General features: G+C 39.5%; 1 protein-coding gene across 5 annotated transcripts in view; it reads left to right on the top strand.

Moving 5' to 3' along the window:
- Nucleotides 1-279: 279 nt before the first annotated feature.
- LOC101165171 (LIM domain-binding protein 3) overlaps nucleotides 280-19,958 on the top strand; it is a 40,904-nt gene continuing 21,225 nt past the window's right edge. For 2 of the 5 annotated variants that reach the window (XM_023962959.1, XM_023962955.1), the window contains exons 1-4: nucleotides 3,427-3,553; nucleotides 3,634-3,807; nucleotides 12,658-12,809; nucleotides 16,364-16,433. In XM_023962959.1, coding sequence (XP_023818727.1) covers nucleotides 3,712-3,807; nucleotides 12,658-12,809; nucleotides 16,364-16,433 — 318 coding nt within the window. In that variant the 5' untranslated portion in view covers nucleotides 3,427-3,553; nucleotides 3,634-3,711. Of the gene's footprint in view, nucleotides 363-3,426; nucleotides 3,808-12,657; nucleotides 12,810-16,363; nucleotides 16,434-17,446; nucleotides 17,623-19,958 lie in introns of those variants that run through there. The other 3 variants (XM_023962956.1, XM_023962957.1, XM_023962958.1) reach the window with 3 other exon arrangements.

Genomic DNA, 19,958 nt, shown 5'->3' with positions numbered 1-19,958 from the left:
AATCTTCTATCAATAATTACGTGCTCTAGTTGTTTTGTATTTTATCCTGCTCGGTTTATAACTGTGTGCTAATTTCAAACAAACTGCCTTTGTCACATCATTAGATGTAAAATGGCTAGGAGAACTGAACCCCCGAGAATTCTGAAAATATTATTCTCTAACCCAATGAGAATAACATGATGAGAATCAAGCAGAAACACTGACTCAATCGAAGTGAATTAAAGGTCTCCTGCCTCTTTAAGTTCTGCTAATGAAAATCCGCTGTAACCCCCCCGCCCCATCCCGCGCGGCCTCCTGCGCGCTGACCGGGTCGGACCAGGGTCGAACCGCCGCAGGATCCGGGACCTCCGCGGCCCGTTCAGGTCTGTGGTGGAGTCTTCATCAGTTGTTTCCTCTGCTCTTCACCTCCATCATCTCCACTCCCTCAGGCAGCAACAGGTGGCGTCTCGCGCCCGCTTCGTAGCGCAGCGAGCGTGCCCGGGGCTCATCTGTTCCGCTGTAAAAGCGCCGGCTCGGCTCGGCTCGGCTCATCTAGGTGGTATGGACCTGGATCTTCCATCTGGTTCAGCACTCGTTGACTGCTGAGGTGTTTCCACGGAGTTTGTTTGGTTTCATGCACGGAGAACACCGTCGGGGGGAGCGGTGAGCGGGACCCTCTCCACTCCAGATCACCTGAGAAGGTGAACGCATTGGCCTGTAGATGGCGCTGGAGAGCACATATTCTACATCACTCTTCTATTTGAGACTTTTATTAAATGAGGAGTTTGAATTACTTTTTAATTTTATGTAAATCAAATTACAAAATGAGTAATTAAAAATAAACTCATTAGAACATACCATAACTGTATTTCTAAGTGTTAGTGTTTAAATAAAGATGATATTGATTTGATTTAGATTTAAAGGCTACTTAATGTAATGAGCAGGGTCAACATACGAGGCACAAAGGCAGCAAAACTCAATCACTAGTTAATTTAGGCAAAAGGAAGTTATACTTGTCCAACACTTCACAATATAGTTAACACATGCATGACAATCGAAGTGATCCCTCTGATTTTTTTTTTACACAGTGGGAATCTCTAAGCTCAAAAACTTCAGAGCCACAAACTCCACAGTTGGTCAAGGCAATAGCTCTAAAAATGAAACTAATACCTTTTCTGATTGACATTCATCATTAAGTGTTGGATTGTGGGAGGTTGTCAAACCACCAAATGGTTGCCTTGTGGGGAAATTTCACTACTCCATCTGGGGAGGGGTAAGACATCACACACTCAGGGATGTAATAACTTGTGGGACTTCCTGTGTAAAGGACCAAGCAAACAACCATCTGATGTTGATCTGATGAAGGTTGCAACCGTGGTTAGCGTCCTTTACTTTAGCTGCTCCTGCTCATTCTCTGCTTTTGATTGTTTGAGGTGAAATTTACAGGAGTCATTTTCTCAGAACGTCTGTTGTAGAGATGACCTTTGTTTTACTATTATAAAGCTATTAAAATGACAACTGGGTGCATTGAGGTCAGTCATCAGAATCAGCATCCCTACCCCTCAAATATCATTGTCCCCACCCTGCTCATTCCCTCACTCCCCTCCTCTGGGTGGGTGGTTCCACTCTCATTGCTCCTTTCAGCTGACCTTTAAATAAAGTCAGCAGGATTTGCAGGACTGATGCGTGCTCTTCATTCTGACCATCACTTCAGGACAAGATGTTCCACATCCGATCCTAAGACAAAGACTGGTGAATTGATCTGTGATTGGTTTTTATCTGGGGACATTAGCTTCACTGTGGATGTTAGCTGCAGTTTTATAACATTTACTGGGTTTTATGACCCGTTTAGTTTGAAAAACATAATTAAAGAAGTTCAAGGCCATCACAGCACTTGCTAGATAAAAGAAACACCCACTCATGACGCAGCCCCTCACAACTTAAGTCCTGGTCCTGCTGGCAACAATTAGGCAGGTGGAGTTGTTAAAGACCCCCTCCAAAGAAATAGTGTTTTTACTTTTTTTCAACGAGTTCTTGTGAGATTTCCTCATGATGGAGGACATATATTAAGAATATGAAGCTTAAAATTGCATTCCTGAGTATTTGGTTATTCAAACCTTTCTGAATCAGGAGCAGACAAAAACTGCTGTTTGAAAAAGCTTATTTGAGTCTCAGAACATACACTGGGCGGGCCACAAGCTCCCTGCTTCGCTCCATTCTGATGCATACTTGTAGACAAATAGATCCAATTCTCGTCTTTGTTTTCCTCGTCTGAGCTGACATCTGGCTCAAATCTGTACGGCTGGATATCTTCAATATTGCTCACCATTTTTGCTGCACCAGTAATGTTAGGTTGGTTGTTAAGCCAGCAGGAGAGCATGTAAACAGAGAACTTTACGCAACAGATTGGGGAGGTGGGAGTGGGGTTGCTCAGTGCCAACTGTCCTGTCCAGAACTTGTAGATGAATTCCTGATTAACTTCTGCCGCTCTGCAGAAACTGTGTCCTAGAAAACAACAAAGGTTATTTGAATATGGCCTTAAACGACGTAATCATGACTAAAAGACCACTGGGAACTCTTTTACAATAGATCAGAAGATGATCGAAGTAGGACTTTGAACAGTCACAGAGGTTTTTTGCCTGGTTTCATTTGGTGAAAGTGTTTGATGAGTTTCAGTAATCAATGCTGCTTGTTTCCTTTGGAACTAAGTATTGCCTCTCCTAAAGAGGCCATTAGGACAAAGTTGTGTTTAAACCCCAACAGCTTTCCACATTATTGTCTGTTCTTAATACAGTTGCGGTGACTCAGAACAGGTAACAGGCTGTATCGACGGTAAAAAAAGACTCTTCTACATGGTCCGAGGTGGTCCGATCTTTGCTGGTTGGAGAGGACCCAAAGGCAGGAAAATAAACTAAAACATGAATTTAAAAATGCAACCAACTGTGAATAAATAACCTAAAGGACAAAATTAAGGAAACCAAACTACTGCTAGTTCATGATCTTCAGTTTATGGGGACTTTTTTCTTTTACTTTATTGTGAGAAAGCTTTAGTTGTAAATGAGGTGTTTAACAGGCTGGTGGTCATTGAATCTTTCATTAGCTGCATGTTGGTTGTGTGTGAGAAGCTGGACTGTGTTCACGTGTTCAATGTCAGGTGAGTGTCCGCTCCAGATCAGGTGGTGTTTCAGGTGCCAGCAGTCTGCCGTGAACCCTCGGCCTTCAGTTTTAGCGTTATCATCGCAGCGATAACGAGATGTTTCCTGGAGCTGGTGCTAACGGAGTCGAGGGAGACCCCACAGCAGGTTGGGGCGGGGCGGTCCAGAAGAATCTGCTGGGTCTATATTAGCTGTGGTGAATCACGGCGAGCTTGGCATACCGAGTGTCCTCTTTCACACCATATAAGTCTTTTCCCTTCTGCCCCCCTCACCACCCCACCCCAGCATACACACTTACACACACACACAATGCCACAGTGCTATCTCTGTCTATTCTTAGGCGTCCCGTTCAGCCTGAGCAGGCAGGTCCTCTTCTTTCTCCTCTCAGCTGCTGTGGCTCTTCCTCCCATTCTCCTTCGGTTTGCGGATTTCACACCTCTCCTCTCTCTGGTTCTTCCTGCCATCACCTGTTCCACCTCCTCTCTCTGTCCTCTTTCAGAGCCCAGCCCTCCAGCCCGTTCGGGTGTTAATCGAGGATCTGGTTAAAATTCTGAAGAGGATTTTGTTGTCTGAAAGAATGAGCAGCTACACTGTGACTCTTCCTGGCCCCGGCCCCTGGGGCTTCAGGCTGCAGGGAGGAAAGGACTTCAACATGCCGCTGACCATCTCCAGGGTAAGAACCTGCTAGAAACCCTGCTGAGAAGTTTTTGTCTGGAGCGAAGTCTGCTCATCTCCTCTTTGTTGGTTTAGTGTTCTACTTGTGATGCCAAGGTTTGTCTAAACTTGAATGATCAATGTTCTTCCTTTTTTGTTCAATCAAAGTTAAAAATCCTTCGCAGAAGAACTGGAATGAACAGAAATTAGGTTTGAACTTCACGCTTCAGTTCATGAACTGAACATCTTCTAAATGAATGCGTAGGAAATAAAGATGTCTAAAACGTCTTTAATGATGAAATGGACATGAAATCAATAACTTCCTGTTAGACGGCAGGAAAGCCTCCAGAGACCCTCATTGACTCAGTCACGAGTCCGAAGGTTTGAAGGGATAAAAAAATGCCGTCAGGCTCTTTCGAAGCCTTCGGTTTCTTCCAGGTTCTCATTGATCGTCTTTTCTGAGGCTGCTTTTTGGAGCAGCTGTGGTGTTTCTGCATTACGTATGAGGCCAGCGAGGGTGAGCTGCAGCTCTGAAAACAGACCCGCGGGTCTAAAACTGGAGCTGGTGTTGGTTTCGGAGCATCGCTCTGAATAGACGGAGAAGCGACCTGCTGCTCTCCTCTGTCTGCAGGAGCTGCATCTGCTGCGAGGATCCATGGCTCCCTGACCTCCGACAGCTTTTGTCTGTTTGATGAATTTAAGCTTTGAAATGCTGCAGATTCCCTGTCCTTGTGCGTTTTTAGTTTGTGTTATATTTTGTAGCTGGACACTGGGGGGGTTGGAAGGGTGGCAAATGAGAACAGCAAAGTTAAAGGGCAAACAGTTTTATATTGATTAGTTCTTATGAATGAGTTTTTTGTTAACATTTTTATTTCCTCTTGCTATAGCAAGGAAACTGCACATATTTTTGCCGGGGTGCTGACAGCACAGGGCTGGAATTCCCAATGCAGGGGCGTAGAAAATAATTTGAGGGGTTCAGGATTTCATTTAAAAAATAATACTTTTGTTATTTTTATTATGCTTAAAGAATCTTGTATTGATTGTGTCTTAATCTTTGTCAATATTGATACTAATATTGACCTAAAATATTGGGGGGCAAGTGGGGGTGAAAATCTTTGCACTGGAGTGGCAACTGCCCCTCCGCAAAACCACACAGTGCCTGTGCGGTAGAAGACTTTTGGAGATTCTGACACAAAACAGTCTTATTCTGAACAAACAAATGATGCTTTAGGGCTTTGTGTTCCGGGGAACTGCAGTCACAGCAGAAGGTCATCCCTCCTCTAAATTTGTTTTTTAATACCTATTCATATCATTGAATACTTTAACTAATGCACATTTTCTGAATATTTCCAGGATGTTGTTAAAGACGCACTCCAAATTAAATTCTCTTTTGGATATTTTTAAAAAGTTGGCATTTTTGGGATGATGGAGGACATATATATTTGAAAACTAAGCTCAAAATAGCATTTCTGAGTTTTTCTTTATTGAAATTGTTGTGAATCAGGAGCAGTCAAAAAGAGCTTATTTGTGACATCGAAAATACCGGTACATTGGGCAGGCCTCAAGCTCCCTGCTCCGCTCACATCAGGGAAAGAAGGGGGTGGGGGGCAGCGTTGCTGCACGCCAGCGTTCCCGCCCACAACTAAGGGATGAATTTCTAATGAACCAATGCCGCTCTACACGACACATATTGCTTGATTTTGTCTAAAGACGACATAATTAAAAGACCACAGGGAACACTTTTAGGATAGATCAAAAGTTGATCAGAGTGGGGCTTTAAAGTTAACAATACCATCCAGTTTTGTAGTCTGTCTCTGACTCTGGCCCAGCCATAGTCAAGATCCCCTCCACGCTGGTTATGTCAGTTATTGGAGGTTGGGACCTCAAACACTGAGGTCTTAAACCACAAAAGCAATACATTGAACAGAGTTGATCCAAAGAGGAAACCCGGTGTTTGCATTGTGCTCGACTTCTGAAATTTGAAATGAATCAGAATGAGCTGATAGTTTTCATTATTGATCATAAAAGACAAACTGACACTGACAGCAGTGGAAATGAAAATAAATTAGGAAAGACAAAAGGGGGACGGTGCACTCCATGTTTACGCCACCTTCTGTGGCATAAAGACCTGCTGTTTGTGGAAACCCACCGGTTCTTTGGAAACAGCTAAGCACCAAAGCAGAACCTCAACCTTTTTTTCTCAATAGGAGCTCCAGCTGTTATTGCAGGTTTAAAGACTTTACTTTATTTGATCTGTCAGGTATTGTGAATTCTAAGCATTGACTGTATATGTGAAAACTGAACTGAGTGACCCCAACGCTCTCATGTTCCAAACAGGAAATACCCACTGGCTCCAAGAAACCAAAATCCCACAGACTTCTATAGAGAAATAAACAGCTGTTACTCAATCGTTCTATTTGTCAGAATAACAATTCTTGCTCTGAAAACTTTTTTTAACATGTTTTTGCTAATCCTAAATGTTTTTATCATATTTTTTCTGCAATGTAAGTTATTTGATTTATAAACCGACCAATCAGATGCCTCCCTAAAAGAATGTGGTCTCAGATCAAATGTTTAAAACAGTTGATTGACAGAATTTCCTAAGCTCACTCTCCAGTGTCTGGAGTGTGGCCTTCCAACAAGCTTACTCCTGATTGGCAAGAGTGGTTGCCATAGAAACGATGACTCAGACCGATTCAGACACTGCTCAGTCAATATGAACGTTGTCTGGCTCCAACGTGTTGGTGTCCGTATTGAGCAAAAACGTTAACCCTATTGACTTCATTTGTTTGGAGCTGGAAGTAAGACATCTTCTATGTAGGGCGTCACACTCACTCGGTCCAGTTTCCATATACAGTCAATAATTCTGTGGCACAATCAAAGCTTCACATCTTTTAAGTGTCTATTTCTATTGTTCCATGCTTTGTCTTTCTTTGATACTGTAGTCTGACACCTGCCCCCAACCCGACCTTATTCCCCCTAATTCAGGATTATTAAAAACTAATTCATTCCAATGAGTCCACACCATTTCAGTCATATTTAACTAGCAGTTTTATGAATCACTAATTGAATTTAATCCCATGTACTTTCCTGCTTGGTTTGATGTTTAACTTACTTCCTTTGTCTTGACACAACCTCAATTTGAGCATTTTTACTTGAACTTGGTTTCTATCTAAATAAAGTTAGCTGCTGTGTTGGTGTGAACAAAGCGGGGTCTGACCTCGCTGTCCGGCCCCTGTGGTTTCACCGTCCACTGTCTCTGTGAGCCTCAGTTAAAGTCGTCCTCCAACATCTGAGCTGTTTTACAGTCTGTGTGAAAGCAGAGCTGCAGGTAACTTGACTCCTGCTGTAACAAACCGAGCTGACCAAGCTCTCAGAGAACTGCTGACACCCCCCCCCCCCCAACCCCCAGCCCATTACATTGGCATGTACTCTATCCCATTGGAGGATCCCACATTCTTTCACATCCAGGAAACTCAAATTAGACTTTAAAGCTGCAAGAAACTAAAAAGTGAGAGAAGTCTGGGTTCTTCAGGATTTGCACCTGTGCAGGTGTAGCTCCCACAAAAAACCCCTGCAGCAGGGAGGTAGGGAGGCAAAGGGAGGTTATGGGAAATAGGTTATCAAAAATTGGAAAACAAACTCTAAAACATTTTTATTGAATACTACACATTACACTTTAGTCATTTACAGATGCAGATGCAATATTCGAACAACCTTAGAGATGAAGAACAAAATGAACAGAAAATGGATTACAGTGCTGTAAGAACAATGTCTTGGCTGCGAAAATGTTAGGAAAAAATAAATATAGTTTAGTTTTTAAGGTAGTTTGAAGCAACAGGCATTTTTTTCGTTATTGGAAGCATAGAAATATAAGAAAAAACAAATGATGCAGTTCAGAGGTATGATATTGGAAAGGGAGGCCAAGAACAGATCTCTGTGGAACACCAGTGGGGATTCAGTGAGACATGGATTTTTTTCTCCTGCCAGAATTCTTTTTACACAATTCCCCAGCCCAGTCAAAACAGTTGAAAAGATGCAAACATAACCAACAGAATGGGGGACATTTCTCAGGATCCCTGCACATTTCATCCAAGTTCACCAGACCGTCCTAGAGCGTGTCATTCCTTCCAGAACCAGAAGGGTTTGGTGTTCAGTCGACCTAAGTGAAGCTCTGCTGTCGATCAAAACCGAGCACACAGATCTGCATAGAGGCAGCAAGCGGCTGGAAGCGCTGACAGGCAGAGGCTGTTTTTAGCTCTCTCTCATATGTGCACACACCCTCACACACGTGCACGAGTACACACACAAATGTACACAGACGCATGTCCTATCAGCTGCTTTGCCATCTCAGTTCACATCTGCTGCCAGCGTTGCTAGTGTAAGCTGAGTGTGTTTGATAGAGTCCAGATTCAAGATTCAAACTTTGAACATTTGGAATGAGCTGATAAATTTGTGACATCACTTCCTGTCCAGCCCCTCTTCTCTTCTGGTGTTTGAGAGAGCCTGGCATATATGTTCTTTTTCTGTATTTGATTAGAGGAGCTTCCTGAATGGGGTGTAAAATGTCCCATGTGCTTTATGTAACAAAAAAAAACACAAAATGAAAATGAAACTGTCACAAAACAACATATTCAGACCTGATCAGATCACTTGTTTGCTGTTGTTATAAACTTAGAAGAGAATGAATGAAAGTTGCAAAACTACTATAGAACATATTAAATGAACACAAAGACATAATGTTTGATATAAAATGGAAGTAGACTCTGAAAAAGGTTGATTTTGATTTTTACTAATTTAAGTAGAATTAAGTCTAATATACTTTCAAACACAATTATTTTCTTAACTGTAGAACAAAGGTAACATTAAAAGCAACAATTGACCATTTTTATTAACCAAAAACTCAATTTCAGTGTGATGCTGATGCGGGTCTCAGAAAACTTTGACGGAAGCATGGTTACCATGGTTTCCATGGTGCAGCATCACATCTTCTACAAAACTTTGAAGATGTCTGGACATGGAGGTTCTCAGTTTCTGGTGTTTTGGGGTTGTATTTGGTCCCATTCTGGCCAGATTTTGGTTTGCTGTGGTCTTTTAATATGTTTCTTTTTTTTAAAAATAAAGATCCAAATATTATTTGTAGGTGAATGATCTGGATTTCAGCAGGTCGGTTCCCCTTGCTATGTTATATGTTTGAATAGGGGGGACATTAAACATTTATATTATCATGTTGTGTGGGAAGTAAGTAGGAATTCAAGAGGAGATATGATGAGAATGGATAGATAACAAAACCTGTCAAAAACCTTGACGGTACAAAGTTTGTCTGCAGACAGATGGAGAGTCATCTTATATACCTTTAGATGTTTCAGCAAAATGCTGCTATGGGACAGTAAAGCCATAAATCATAAAAAAAAAATGTTGATGATAAAAATGAAAGTAAAGTGCAGCCTTAGACAGATTGCAGTTTTCTGTAGGTTGGGCCTCCGTTTGAACTGTTAAAGTTCATTTCAACAGTTTCCTCCTTCAGCACAATTAAACCTGTTGAGCTTCACCAGGAGCATCTCTGCTCGTGTCTGAACTGAGAAGAATGCTGTAGATATTGATGAAGCCTGTTTGTCTAAAAATGCAGAGATATGGGGCCACCTGATGTAAATATGGGTCAGCATGTGCCCCCCACCCCATCCCGCGCCCCAGACAAAGTCTACATTGTTAGAGTTCATTGAGCAGCTTTCAGAAAAAAGCAGTCTACTTAGATTTGGTTCAATTCTGTGATGAAATTGGGGGGGGGGCTTGATGGTGGCTAAGCTGTGACACCATGATCTGGAAAATGGGTAAAAAACACTTCATGTAACTGAAGCTGGCTTGTGGATGACAACTCTGCATTTCAGTATCAGAGCCAGAGGAAAAGAGGCTTTAAGGAATTTGGACTGGAGCTGCAAACTCTGCTCATCTTTCGATCAAACATTTGAGCTGCTGCCATCCAGCATCTTTTCTTTCACTCATTTACTTTTCTATCATTAAAGAACCGTATCCATAAAGTTAAGAAAAGGACAACAAGCAAAAACTGAGTCAGTTACATACTTAGCTAGACCAGTTAACAAATTATTAAAGAACATAATTTTTAACAAACTTAAAGTTTTGAAAGAAGAAATTTTACTTAAAAATAAATGTTGACACTGTTAGGAAAGCAGCTGTGCAAATTAACGAGTCAAGAATACACGGGGAATTTCAGGATTGAAGGGCTTTCCTGTGAATTTCTGCTGCATACTGCAGGGGAAAGTATTGCTGCAGCAAAAGATAATAAGAGCTGTGCGTCATCAGCATAGAAATGGTAAGAAAAATTGAGTGAATGATATTGCCCAGAAAGATGGAATAGGCCAAGAAGATAAGGAAGCTGAGAATAGAACCCCGTGGAACACCAGCGAAAAGGGAGAGATAGCCTGTCCACAGAAATTAGACTATTGGGTCTTTACAAACCTGTAACATTTTGGAACTTCTATCACTAATTAAATCTGCAAAACTCCAAATGAGCTAAAATGAACTCATCAGTGGAAACTTTTTAATATCAACCCGAACCTTTCAGTTTTTTCCCTTTCTGTTGGGCTTAGGGTTACAGTCATGTGATAAAAACAAATTGTCACAATTCTGTTTGCAGATCTTTCTTCCTGTCAGATATTAGCCTCTAAAACGCCTCATAGACACTGGACAATAATTATTATTGTTATCAATTCTTTTAATGTATTTTTAGTGTCATCTATCTGCTGTTTTTAATAGATTAATGGTAGCACTGTAATTGTGTGCCCAATCAAGTTTTATTCTATTCAGTTCTATTCTACTAAGACGTACTATTTCAGATCATGATTTGGACTTAAGTAAGACCTACATTTATATATAAAACTATGTGCTGTTGATGAACTAAATGTTGCAAAAGTTAAAGCTAAATTTTAGATTGGACAACATTTCTGAAATATCTATCTAAATGGTCTTTCCTATTGGTAAATGGCATATACTTATATAGCACTTTTCTATCTACAAGGACAAAGTGCTTTACAGTCACAGACCCATTCACCCAGTCACACACACATTCACACACTCCGCTGCCAAACACAGGTGCCCGCCTACCACCAGAGGCAAGGTGGGGTTCAGTGTCTTGCCCAAGGACACTTCAACTCATGGGTGTGCCTGCAATCGAACCTGCAATCGTACGATCACGGGTCGACCACCCTACCGCTGCACCACGGCCGCCCTATTGTTCTGCACTTAAAATTAGTCAGACCCACTGGTGGGATGTGACCCCAGAACCCCTTAAAGTTTTCAAGAATAGAAACATTTTTACCTCCAGACTGAAGTTTGTTTAATATCAAAGCTAATAGGAACCCCAGATGTCCATCTGCAGAGTCAGAGGATGCTGGAATTATTGAAACATATAAGCAGCAACATTTTTATTGGGGACTTCAGTGCAGCTTATAATTTTTTCTTTCATTTTGGAAAATTAAAAGACAACTACAGATCCAGGAAAGGATCATGGATCTCTGTTAGCCAGAACCACATGGGTGCTAGATGGACAGTTCTTACTGAGATGATCGCTTTTTTTGGTCCTTGTTTACATTTTTTTTTTTTCTATTTCTACAGTTTGCCACTTTGATAAAAGTAGTGATGCAGCTAAAAGCTGAGTCATGGAAACTTTATCACAGGCTGGCTAAACTAAACTTTCACCTTCACAGCTATGAGATCTGCTTTTATTTTGAAAATATCGAACTATGACAGAACAGCAGCTATAAAAATCTTTGTATGCTTCAAAGCCCTTGAATTTTTCTGCCGGAGCTCCATGAAATAATACAATAAAACACCATTTTTTCTCTGGCTCCTTTTTAATTATATATATATATATATATATATATATATATATATATATATATATATATATATATATATATATATATATATATATATATATATATATATATATATATATATATATATATATATATATATATATATAAGTCCTTTAATTTTTTTAACAGAGTTGCTTTCTCCAACCTTTTACCGTCACCTTACATGTGAGCTAATAATAAAATCCTAAGTGAAAAGACAAATGCTGAAAAAGTTAGTGGGGCTTTATAGGCAAATACAAACAAATACAATACAAATACAAATACAAACAAATGATTTTTAAAGCTCTTTTTTTATTCAATCTTTTTCTTTAATCTGTCACTTTTCTCTTTTAAAAGTTTTTAGAGATTTGGAGCCACGAGTTTAAAATGGTTCCATCATCTAAGCGACAGCACCATCCTATGTCTGCAGCTGTTACAGCCTCTCTTTTGTTAATCCCTCATTATCCATTGCTCCACAAAAACTTGCACAAAGTTTGTAAAAAATTTGAAGTTCCTAAATGTTTAAATCCAGCATGTGAGAATATGTGAAGTCGGAGGTGAGATTATATGAGCTGAGACAAACAAACAAACAATAAACTATAAAGACATAAATTAAAGATGATCTCTTCTCATGTTCATTGATCCTCTGAACGGTTTTTGTCGGGACCTAAATCCAGATGTTTCATAATCATTTTGCGCTCCACTTCTCTGATCGCTGTGTCCTGCCTGGTGTCCTCATGGTGTTCTCTGACAGGTCTCCACTCTGGAGATAGATTTTCGGATACCAGGAACTCCAGTGATCATTAACCCCCATTAATAATCTCCACATTTGACTGATTGATTCATGGAAAAGATTCAGTCTTTCCCGTGAGCCTTTCATGATGAAGTGATGTAAAAATGCAGAGTGACGTGTGCGCTGACCTGGGATCAGCACAGTGGGATTGAAGCGCCACACGCACGCGCCTGCAGCTCTGACTGTCTTTGTGCTCGCACAGATTACTCCTGGCAGTAAGGCGGCACTGGGCAACCTTATCCAGGGCGACGTCATCGTCGCCATCGACGGCGTCAGCACCGAAGGCATGACCCACCTGGAGGCTCAGAACAAGATCAAGATGGCCAATCACAGCCTGGCGCTCACTATGTCAAAGTAAGAGCCCAGCTTTTCCTTCATATTTCAATGATGTAACTGATTCAATGACCCAGTCACATCTGCACATTTGATTGGTTGTTGGATTTATTTATTTTTGTGATGGTGAATGACTCCCTTTCTCCACATTTGAAGGTTTGCAAAAGAACATCTCTGTTTATTTACCCTCCAAACCTGCTGGTTAAACTCAGTTGCGACTTCAAGAGTAACAAGGACTAACAGCTGATTCAGACATCTCTCAGCAGATTAACATCTGCAGCAATGATCCCAGAAGGAGCTATGTTTTCTCTTTGTGGATCTTAAAAAAACCTATGACAGAGTACAAAGAGAGGAGCTGTGGACTGCATAAGAAATTTGGAGTGGTGAAGATGAGATTGCACCAAGGATCAGCTTTGAGCCCCTTCTTGTTTGCTGTAGTGATGGGCAGAGACAGATGAGGAATCTCTGTGGTTCAGGAAGTTAGCAGATGAGCAGGGAGCATGTGCAGGTTTGTGGAAGAAGCCAAGAAGGACATGAGGGTGGTTGGTGTGAGCAAGGAGGATAAAGATGAGGCAGATGATTGCTGTGGCAACCCCTAAAGGAAGCAGACAAAATATAAAGAAGATTAAACAGAAGTTTTTGTTTTTTATTATAGTTCAGTGGATGTCCAGCTCACTAATCTCAGGTTTAGGCTCTGAGATCCCTCATCATGATTAGGCCGCCCACCTTGGTCTGAAAATGGTGTTTAATTAAGAGTTTAAATTTATCAGGGTCTTGGGAAATAGTGAAAGTTAGATGGCTTGACCGGTGCAGCCGGTACCGACTGCTTGTCCTCACCGGCCGATGTTTTAATGCTCCTGTTGATGTTGATTAATGAGGTTTTTTTTTAAGAACAAGAACAGTTAGATCTTGTGGAAGACGTAATCTGTCCTTAAGACTGGAAAAAAACAGAAATTAATGTGAAATCATTCCAGAGGGTTGTTTTGACTCAGACTAAAATTGGTGCTGTGTTTCTGTCTGTTTCACAAGTTTCAAGTATCAGCAAATCAAGCAAAGCCCGAGTTGAACTGGATCATAACTTCATGTACTGAATGAATGTAATCTAGAGATCAGATCAGGCTGTGACACTGTCAGGCCTTCAGACTGGAATCCTTCCGTCTGAAGACACAATGCAGGAATGAAATGAATTAAATATCTGTTCAAAGTCTGGTAAAGTCCAGATGAAAAAGACTGTTTGTTCTGTTGGAGCTTGGATCAGTTTCTAATAACAATGAACTAACTGTTCTATTGGGCAGGAGGTGAGAAGGTGGGTCACGCTATCACTGTGGTTTTCACCTCTCCTACTGCTATAAGTAAACAGTGAATGTATCATTTTTTGTTTGTGTTTTTCTATCAACTCTCAGATTAATTCTATTTTTAAGTCCTGCTTTATTTGTCTCAGTTCTTTTTCCTCATTAGATGCAGGTTTTCCTCTGGTAACATTTATCAAACATTGACCCCCTTGAGATCCTCCTCTGAGTCTATTCATGTATTGAAGCTCATCCTTTAATAATGTTCTGCTGCTTTAGGAGATTTCCCTTTATATTTTTGGTTTCTCACTTTTCATGTCCTTTATGTTCTAAAATCTTTTATCTTTATTAAATATAAATACATCTTTTTGGGCATTTTGGGCTTGGAGAGCCTAAAAGTTCAGCAAAATTTCAAGTGCAAAGATCATTTGGACTTTCATAATTAATCACTTCCTGCTTTATTTATTTCAGTATAGTTTTCTTAAACCTGCATTAGATGAATATTTCAGAATATAAAAAAAACCTTAGAAACATTTTCTGTTATAGACTCTTTAATGAATTTTAACAATTTGATAAATTATTTTTTCTTAAAATTGGTTCAGATTTAGGGTTTCTCAATTAGAAATCTAGGGGTAATCATGGACTCTGAACTAAACTTTAACAGCCATATCAAGTCAGTAACATCAGCGGCATTTTACCATCTGAAAAACATTGCCAAAGTCAAAAACATAATGTCAAAGCCAGACCTGGAGATACTTATTCATGCATTTGTCTCCAGTAAGTTAGACTACTGTAACGGCCTGCTCACCAGCCTCTCCAAACGAGCTGTAAAACAGCTTCAGTACATCCAGAATGCTGCTGCTCGAGTCCTGACCAAAACCAGGAAGTATGATCACATTAGTCCTGTGCTCAGGTCTCTGCACTGGCTCCCTGTACCTCAAAGAATAGACTTCAAAGCAGCTCTGCTTGTGTACAAATCTCTCCATGGCAGTGCACCAAAGTACATCTCTGACATGTTAGTGCCATATGAACCATCTCGTACTCTGAGGACCTCAGGGGCCGGCCTCCTGTTGATTCCCAGAGTCAGAACTAAACAAGGGGAATCAGCATTTCAATATTCTGCAGCTAAAATCTGGAACAGCCTCCCTGAAGTCGTAAGACAGGCCTCTTCTGTGTTCATGTTCAAATCTAGACTTAAAACATTTCTGTTTAGCTGTGTATATGACTGAAAGCTCCTATCTGCACTTTTCTTTCCTTTCCTTCCTTTATTTTTAAATCAATTTTCAAATTTTTTCTTTTCTTTTAAAGTAAATTTTACGTTGATTATTTCTATGATGTATTGTTATTTTAATGCATTTTTCTGTTTTGTGAAGCACCTTGAATTACTTTGTGTACGAATTGTGCTATACAAATAAACTTCCCTTACCTTGCCTTGCCATTTTCCAAATAAAATAAAATATACATGAGAAAAAGAAAGTGAGAAGTGGGTAAAAGAAACAATTCACAGTTATAGATGGTGTCAGATTTTTACAATAAGTTTGCATTAATCCCGTGCTTCTCAAATAGTGAGGTGTGCCCCCCTGGCATCGCAGGGTGGGCGTGCAATAGTGGCAGTTTTAGGCAAAGGTGGGCAATTGTCCGGGGCACAAATTTTCACCGGTGGTGACAGCAGCTCTGCATGGAAAAAAATATATGCCAATATTGATTTCCTATTAACATTTTCTATTTCCTTGGGGGGGCCTTGCAAAAACTAATTGAGAATCACTGCATTAATCTAATGGTTTTATTTTATTATTTTGTATTTTCAGTGGAAAGTAGATCATTTAACATTTTATCAATTATTTCTGCTTTTAAATATTTTTAGTTCTACAGTATTTATGTGCACTTTATTAGGAAAAAATGCATTTTTCTCAGTGGGATTTTAGTTTTTCTTTTCATAGAGCTACAGTTGTGTTCTTTAACTCCCAGGAGTGTGTTTTTGTGTAATGTTTCTTCCCATGAGACTCACTAAATAAAATTTAGTGGCTCTTTAATTTTTATTTTGTTATTTTTGAGAAATTTATGTAATATTTTTTGTGCAATTTCTTTGTTTTTTGTGTTACTTCGTTGTTTTCTGATAAAAATGTAAGTTGTTGGACTCTAAGGCTCATTAAATCTTTTATATCAATCATTCCCTTACCCTTTTTGCTTTGATTTTAGATTGTATGAAATGTATTTCAGAATTAAATAAATAGCTTTTGATGTATTCTGCAAATGGGTGCAAAAAAAAACTTCTTTTTCCCGCAGGTCAAAACGACCCCCTCCACTGGCAGCACCAAGAATAGACTCCGGGATTTCCATGATCCCCCATCAGCAGGTAACTCCATTTGTGTGTCATTACAGCTGTGTTTCTCTGCCAAATCCAACCTGAAGGCTGTTTGTGTTACCTATTTGCTTGTTTCATCATCATATTTGCCTTCCTGCTGCCATGGTTATTTTCTTCTAAAGTCTGATGTTAACCTGTTCACTGGTGATTTTACATTTACATTTATTTTAATGTAATTTCTTTCAAATGTTTATTTTTTATTTTTGTATGCTTAGAAATCTGGCTGAGTCAGACAAAGTGAGCATAAATACCGATACATCTGTGTTTACAAAGACCCCCAAAAGATTCAAAAACTGCTCTCATGTCCTCTTTTTGAACGTCCTCATTTCACAAAACAGACATGTTTATGTGGTCCACACAAAGACAGATTTACAGGTGCAGAAACACACATACACGCACAAACAGTTGGACCAGGGAATGGATTTTGTACTGTCCTCATTGCCAAAAAGAACAGTCCCTTCTTTTACACAGAAATCTGCTGCCCTCAGGTGGGTGAGGGCAGCAGAAGAAACCAGAACAAATTACAACACATTTTTTCCAAAAAAACTGCACAACCAAACAAACATGAATGTCTTCATTTCTGCTCTGACCAACTTTGCTATGGGAATATTTACTGTAATATCATGAAAAAATACTTTTGCAAGGTTGAAAAAGAACATGTGAATAAAAAAACCCAGAAACAATAATCAATAAAGTTGTTCTTAAAACTATAAAATATCTAAACGGACTTCTTGCCTACATTTTATTTGTTATATTTTCCTTCTTTTCCATATTAATATTCATAATATACATAAAAGTAGAGGATAAAATGAGTTTTTTAAAGCCCCAAATATAAAAAGGAAAAAACAATTCCTGTATATTTTACATTTACTTTGTGACTTTATACATATAATTAAAATTTAAAAGAATGTTCAGCTGCTGACAGGTATTACCCACTGTTCTCTATGTTTTCTTCTTTTCCTGCATCCTTCCCTCCACCACTCTTGACTCCTCATTTGTTGCAGCTAAATGGCTGCAAGTCTGCCTGTATTGCCTCCCCTGGGCCTCTAGAGGCAGACTCACCCAGGAGGAGGGCGGCGGTCAGCCCCCCTCAGAGGAGGCAGTACAATTCCCCCATCGGCCTGTACTCAGAGGAAACTCTGAGAGAGATGGCAGCAATGCAGAAAGGTCTGCCAGGAGGGTAGGTAGAGATGAAGTGTTTGAGCACAGCCTGACAGAGGTCTAGGTTAAAAACTAGGTCTGGGAGGCCGAGCTGATTGCAGGGAATTGAGGTTTGTGCATTACACAGCAGTACTCAAGAACATCAACGTTTGATTGACAAAAAATATGTCAATATTTTGGTGAAATTCTGCCTCTGATCAGCAAAATTCAAACTTCTACAGCAACCACCAGTTATTGTCAAAGCTTTAATATATATTGTTTTTGGAGAATTATCGTAATTCCTCCTTAAGAATTCTCCTTCTTAAACCCTTTAATACCAAAGCTTTATTTAGCTCCAGTGATACATCGTTTTGAGTATCTTAACTATTCAACTGTTTACATAGATATTGTAAGCAGAGAAAAGCAGCTTTGCGCAGATATCCAACACTTTACAGTAGGTCCGACTTTCCTTTCTATCCTCAAATTGCCAATAATAAACCAGATCTGAGTGTGGATGCAACCCCCTCTAATTCAGCAGATGGCAGTATGGCCAGTTTTCATTGGTTAATCAACCACTAAGAAATGAAAGAAGAAACAGCACTGGATGGACGGAAAAAAAAAAAGTTTTATAAGTTTTTAGATTTTTCCTGTCCTTAAAACACAAAGTCAATTGGGTTTCCGGTTTGGTTTACATTGGAGTTTTTCTCCAAGAGGTCTGGCTGTAGACTTTGGAGAACATGGCCCTTTGTATAATTCTGGAAGTAACAAATGTTGCAGTTCCTCAAAAGAACACTAGGGGTTGGAGTCAGAGGGGAGCATTCTCCCATTGACTCCCATGTTAATAACAACTGCCTGCTGTCAAAGATCTTTTTGAGGATTGTTGCTTTATTTTCTATTTATAGCAACAAACACAAATTGATTTGATTTCATTAGAGCTCAAATTTGAGCATCATTAGAGGCAAGTTGAATTATTTTCTTAGTGGTTAACCAGGGAGACGCAACAAACGTTTGTACCACCCAATAGTACATTTTCTGAATGTTGTCAGACTATAAAAACTGCTTTAGACAATGGTAAGATATCAACGCTTTCTATGGAGATATTTAAAGTTGATGCCATCAGTCCCTGTTGACAAAAAGTAGACAGTACTTTTTATGGCTAACATTTGCAAGACAAGAGCTCAGAAAGATAAAAGATGACTCAAAGGCAAATGGTCTGTACTCTTGTTTGTGCTTATTTACACTCTTAAAAAATCTTTTTGTCTTTGTTGCTTTTATTGCACAAATATTTCAGGAAACTGAAAGTTCAATTCAGCTCGTCTAAATGTTTCTGTACTTTGGAGCATCAGCTCTGCCTCACAGACTCCAGTAGAGCTTTTGCAGAAAAGCAAAGGTGAATTACAAAAAGCTTTAAAGCTAAAGTTACATAAAAAAAGTTATATAAAAGTCCTTGGCTTTTGTCAGCTGCAGTGGGTCTCTGCTTTACTAGCAGGTGATGTCAAAGAGAAGGAGAAACGTGGGCTGACAGAACAGAGTTCCTATATGTTTATATAACTTCAATTTAAGACTTTTATAGGTTCCCATTGAAAAGACACAAATGCCCAGTTTACAATGGGGGCAAAGACTAGAAAATGTAATGTAGAAACTATAAACAAAAATAAAAATTACTCATGGACAAAAATATCCAGACTTTCAATATGTGGCTCAGTTCAAAAAGACAAAAAAGTAAAAAAAGACAAATACAAAATCACACACCAACCCAATCATAAATAATATCTCACAAAAATCCTAAATTTATGAAGAGTGCACAGCAAAAACAGCCTTGTTGCATGGCTTCGATATTTTGAACAGCAACTGATTGTTTTTTGTTTTTAAATAATTGAACCAAATTATTCTTTGCACCAATTTTTTTTCCACAAAAAAAACAAAACTTCATGCAGAAAAATTTAGATCGAACTGGCCCAGTCTCAATTGAAGGTCACTGTGCTGTAGTTTTTATGGAGCTGCTTTAACTAGCTACTAAAACAAAAATAAATACCCTAGCATGCAATGAACAGGAACTGTCAAAGTGGAAGAAAAAGGATTGCCTGTAATCAAAAATTCAAAGTCTGTAGATAAGTTCACAATAGCAAGACCCCCCCCCCCCCCCCCCCCCGACAAATGCCTGTTATTCTATGGGGGTCAAGTTGGTCCTTTTATTGTGAAAACGCCCATTTTCACAACCCTGAGTATTGTGTCATTAGTGAAAGGATTACATTGTGGGAGAAATGCTGTTCACTGTCAAGGTCGACTGCTTTGAAATCAACATAAAATCTTAATTTGTATCATAACTCTTTAGTTCCCAAAAAGTAAAAAAAAAAACATTTTTTCATCAAATAT

Source organism: Oryzias latipes, chromosome 15 (assembly GCF_002234675.1).
Source record: "Oryzias latipes chromosome 15, ASM223467v1".
NCBI classification, from domain to species: Eukaryota; Metazoa; Chordata; class Actinopteri; order Beloniformes; family Adrianichthyidae; genus Oryzias; species Oryzias latipes.
The sequence above is the reverse complement of the archived record's forward strand: the minus strand, read 5'-3'. Positions and strand labels throughout refer to the sequence as shown.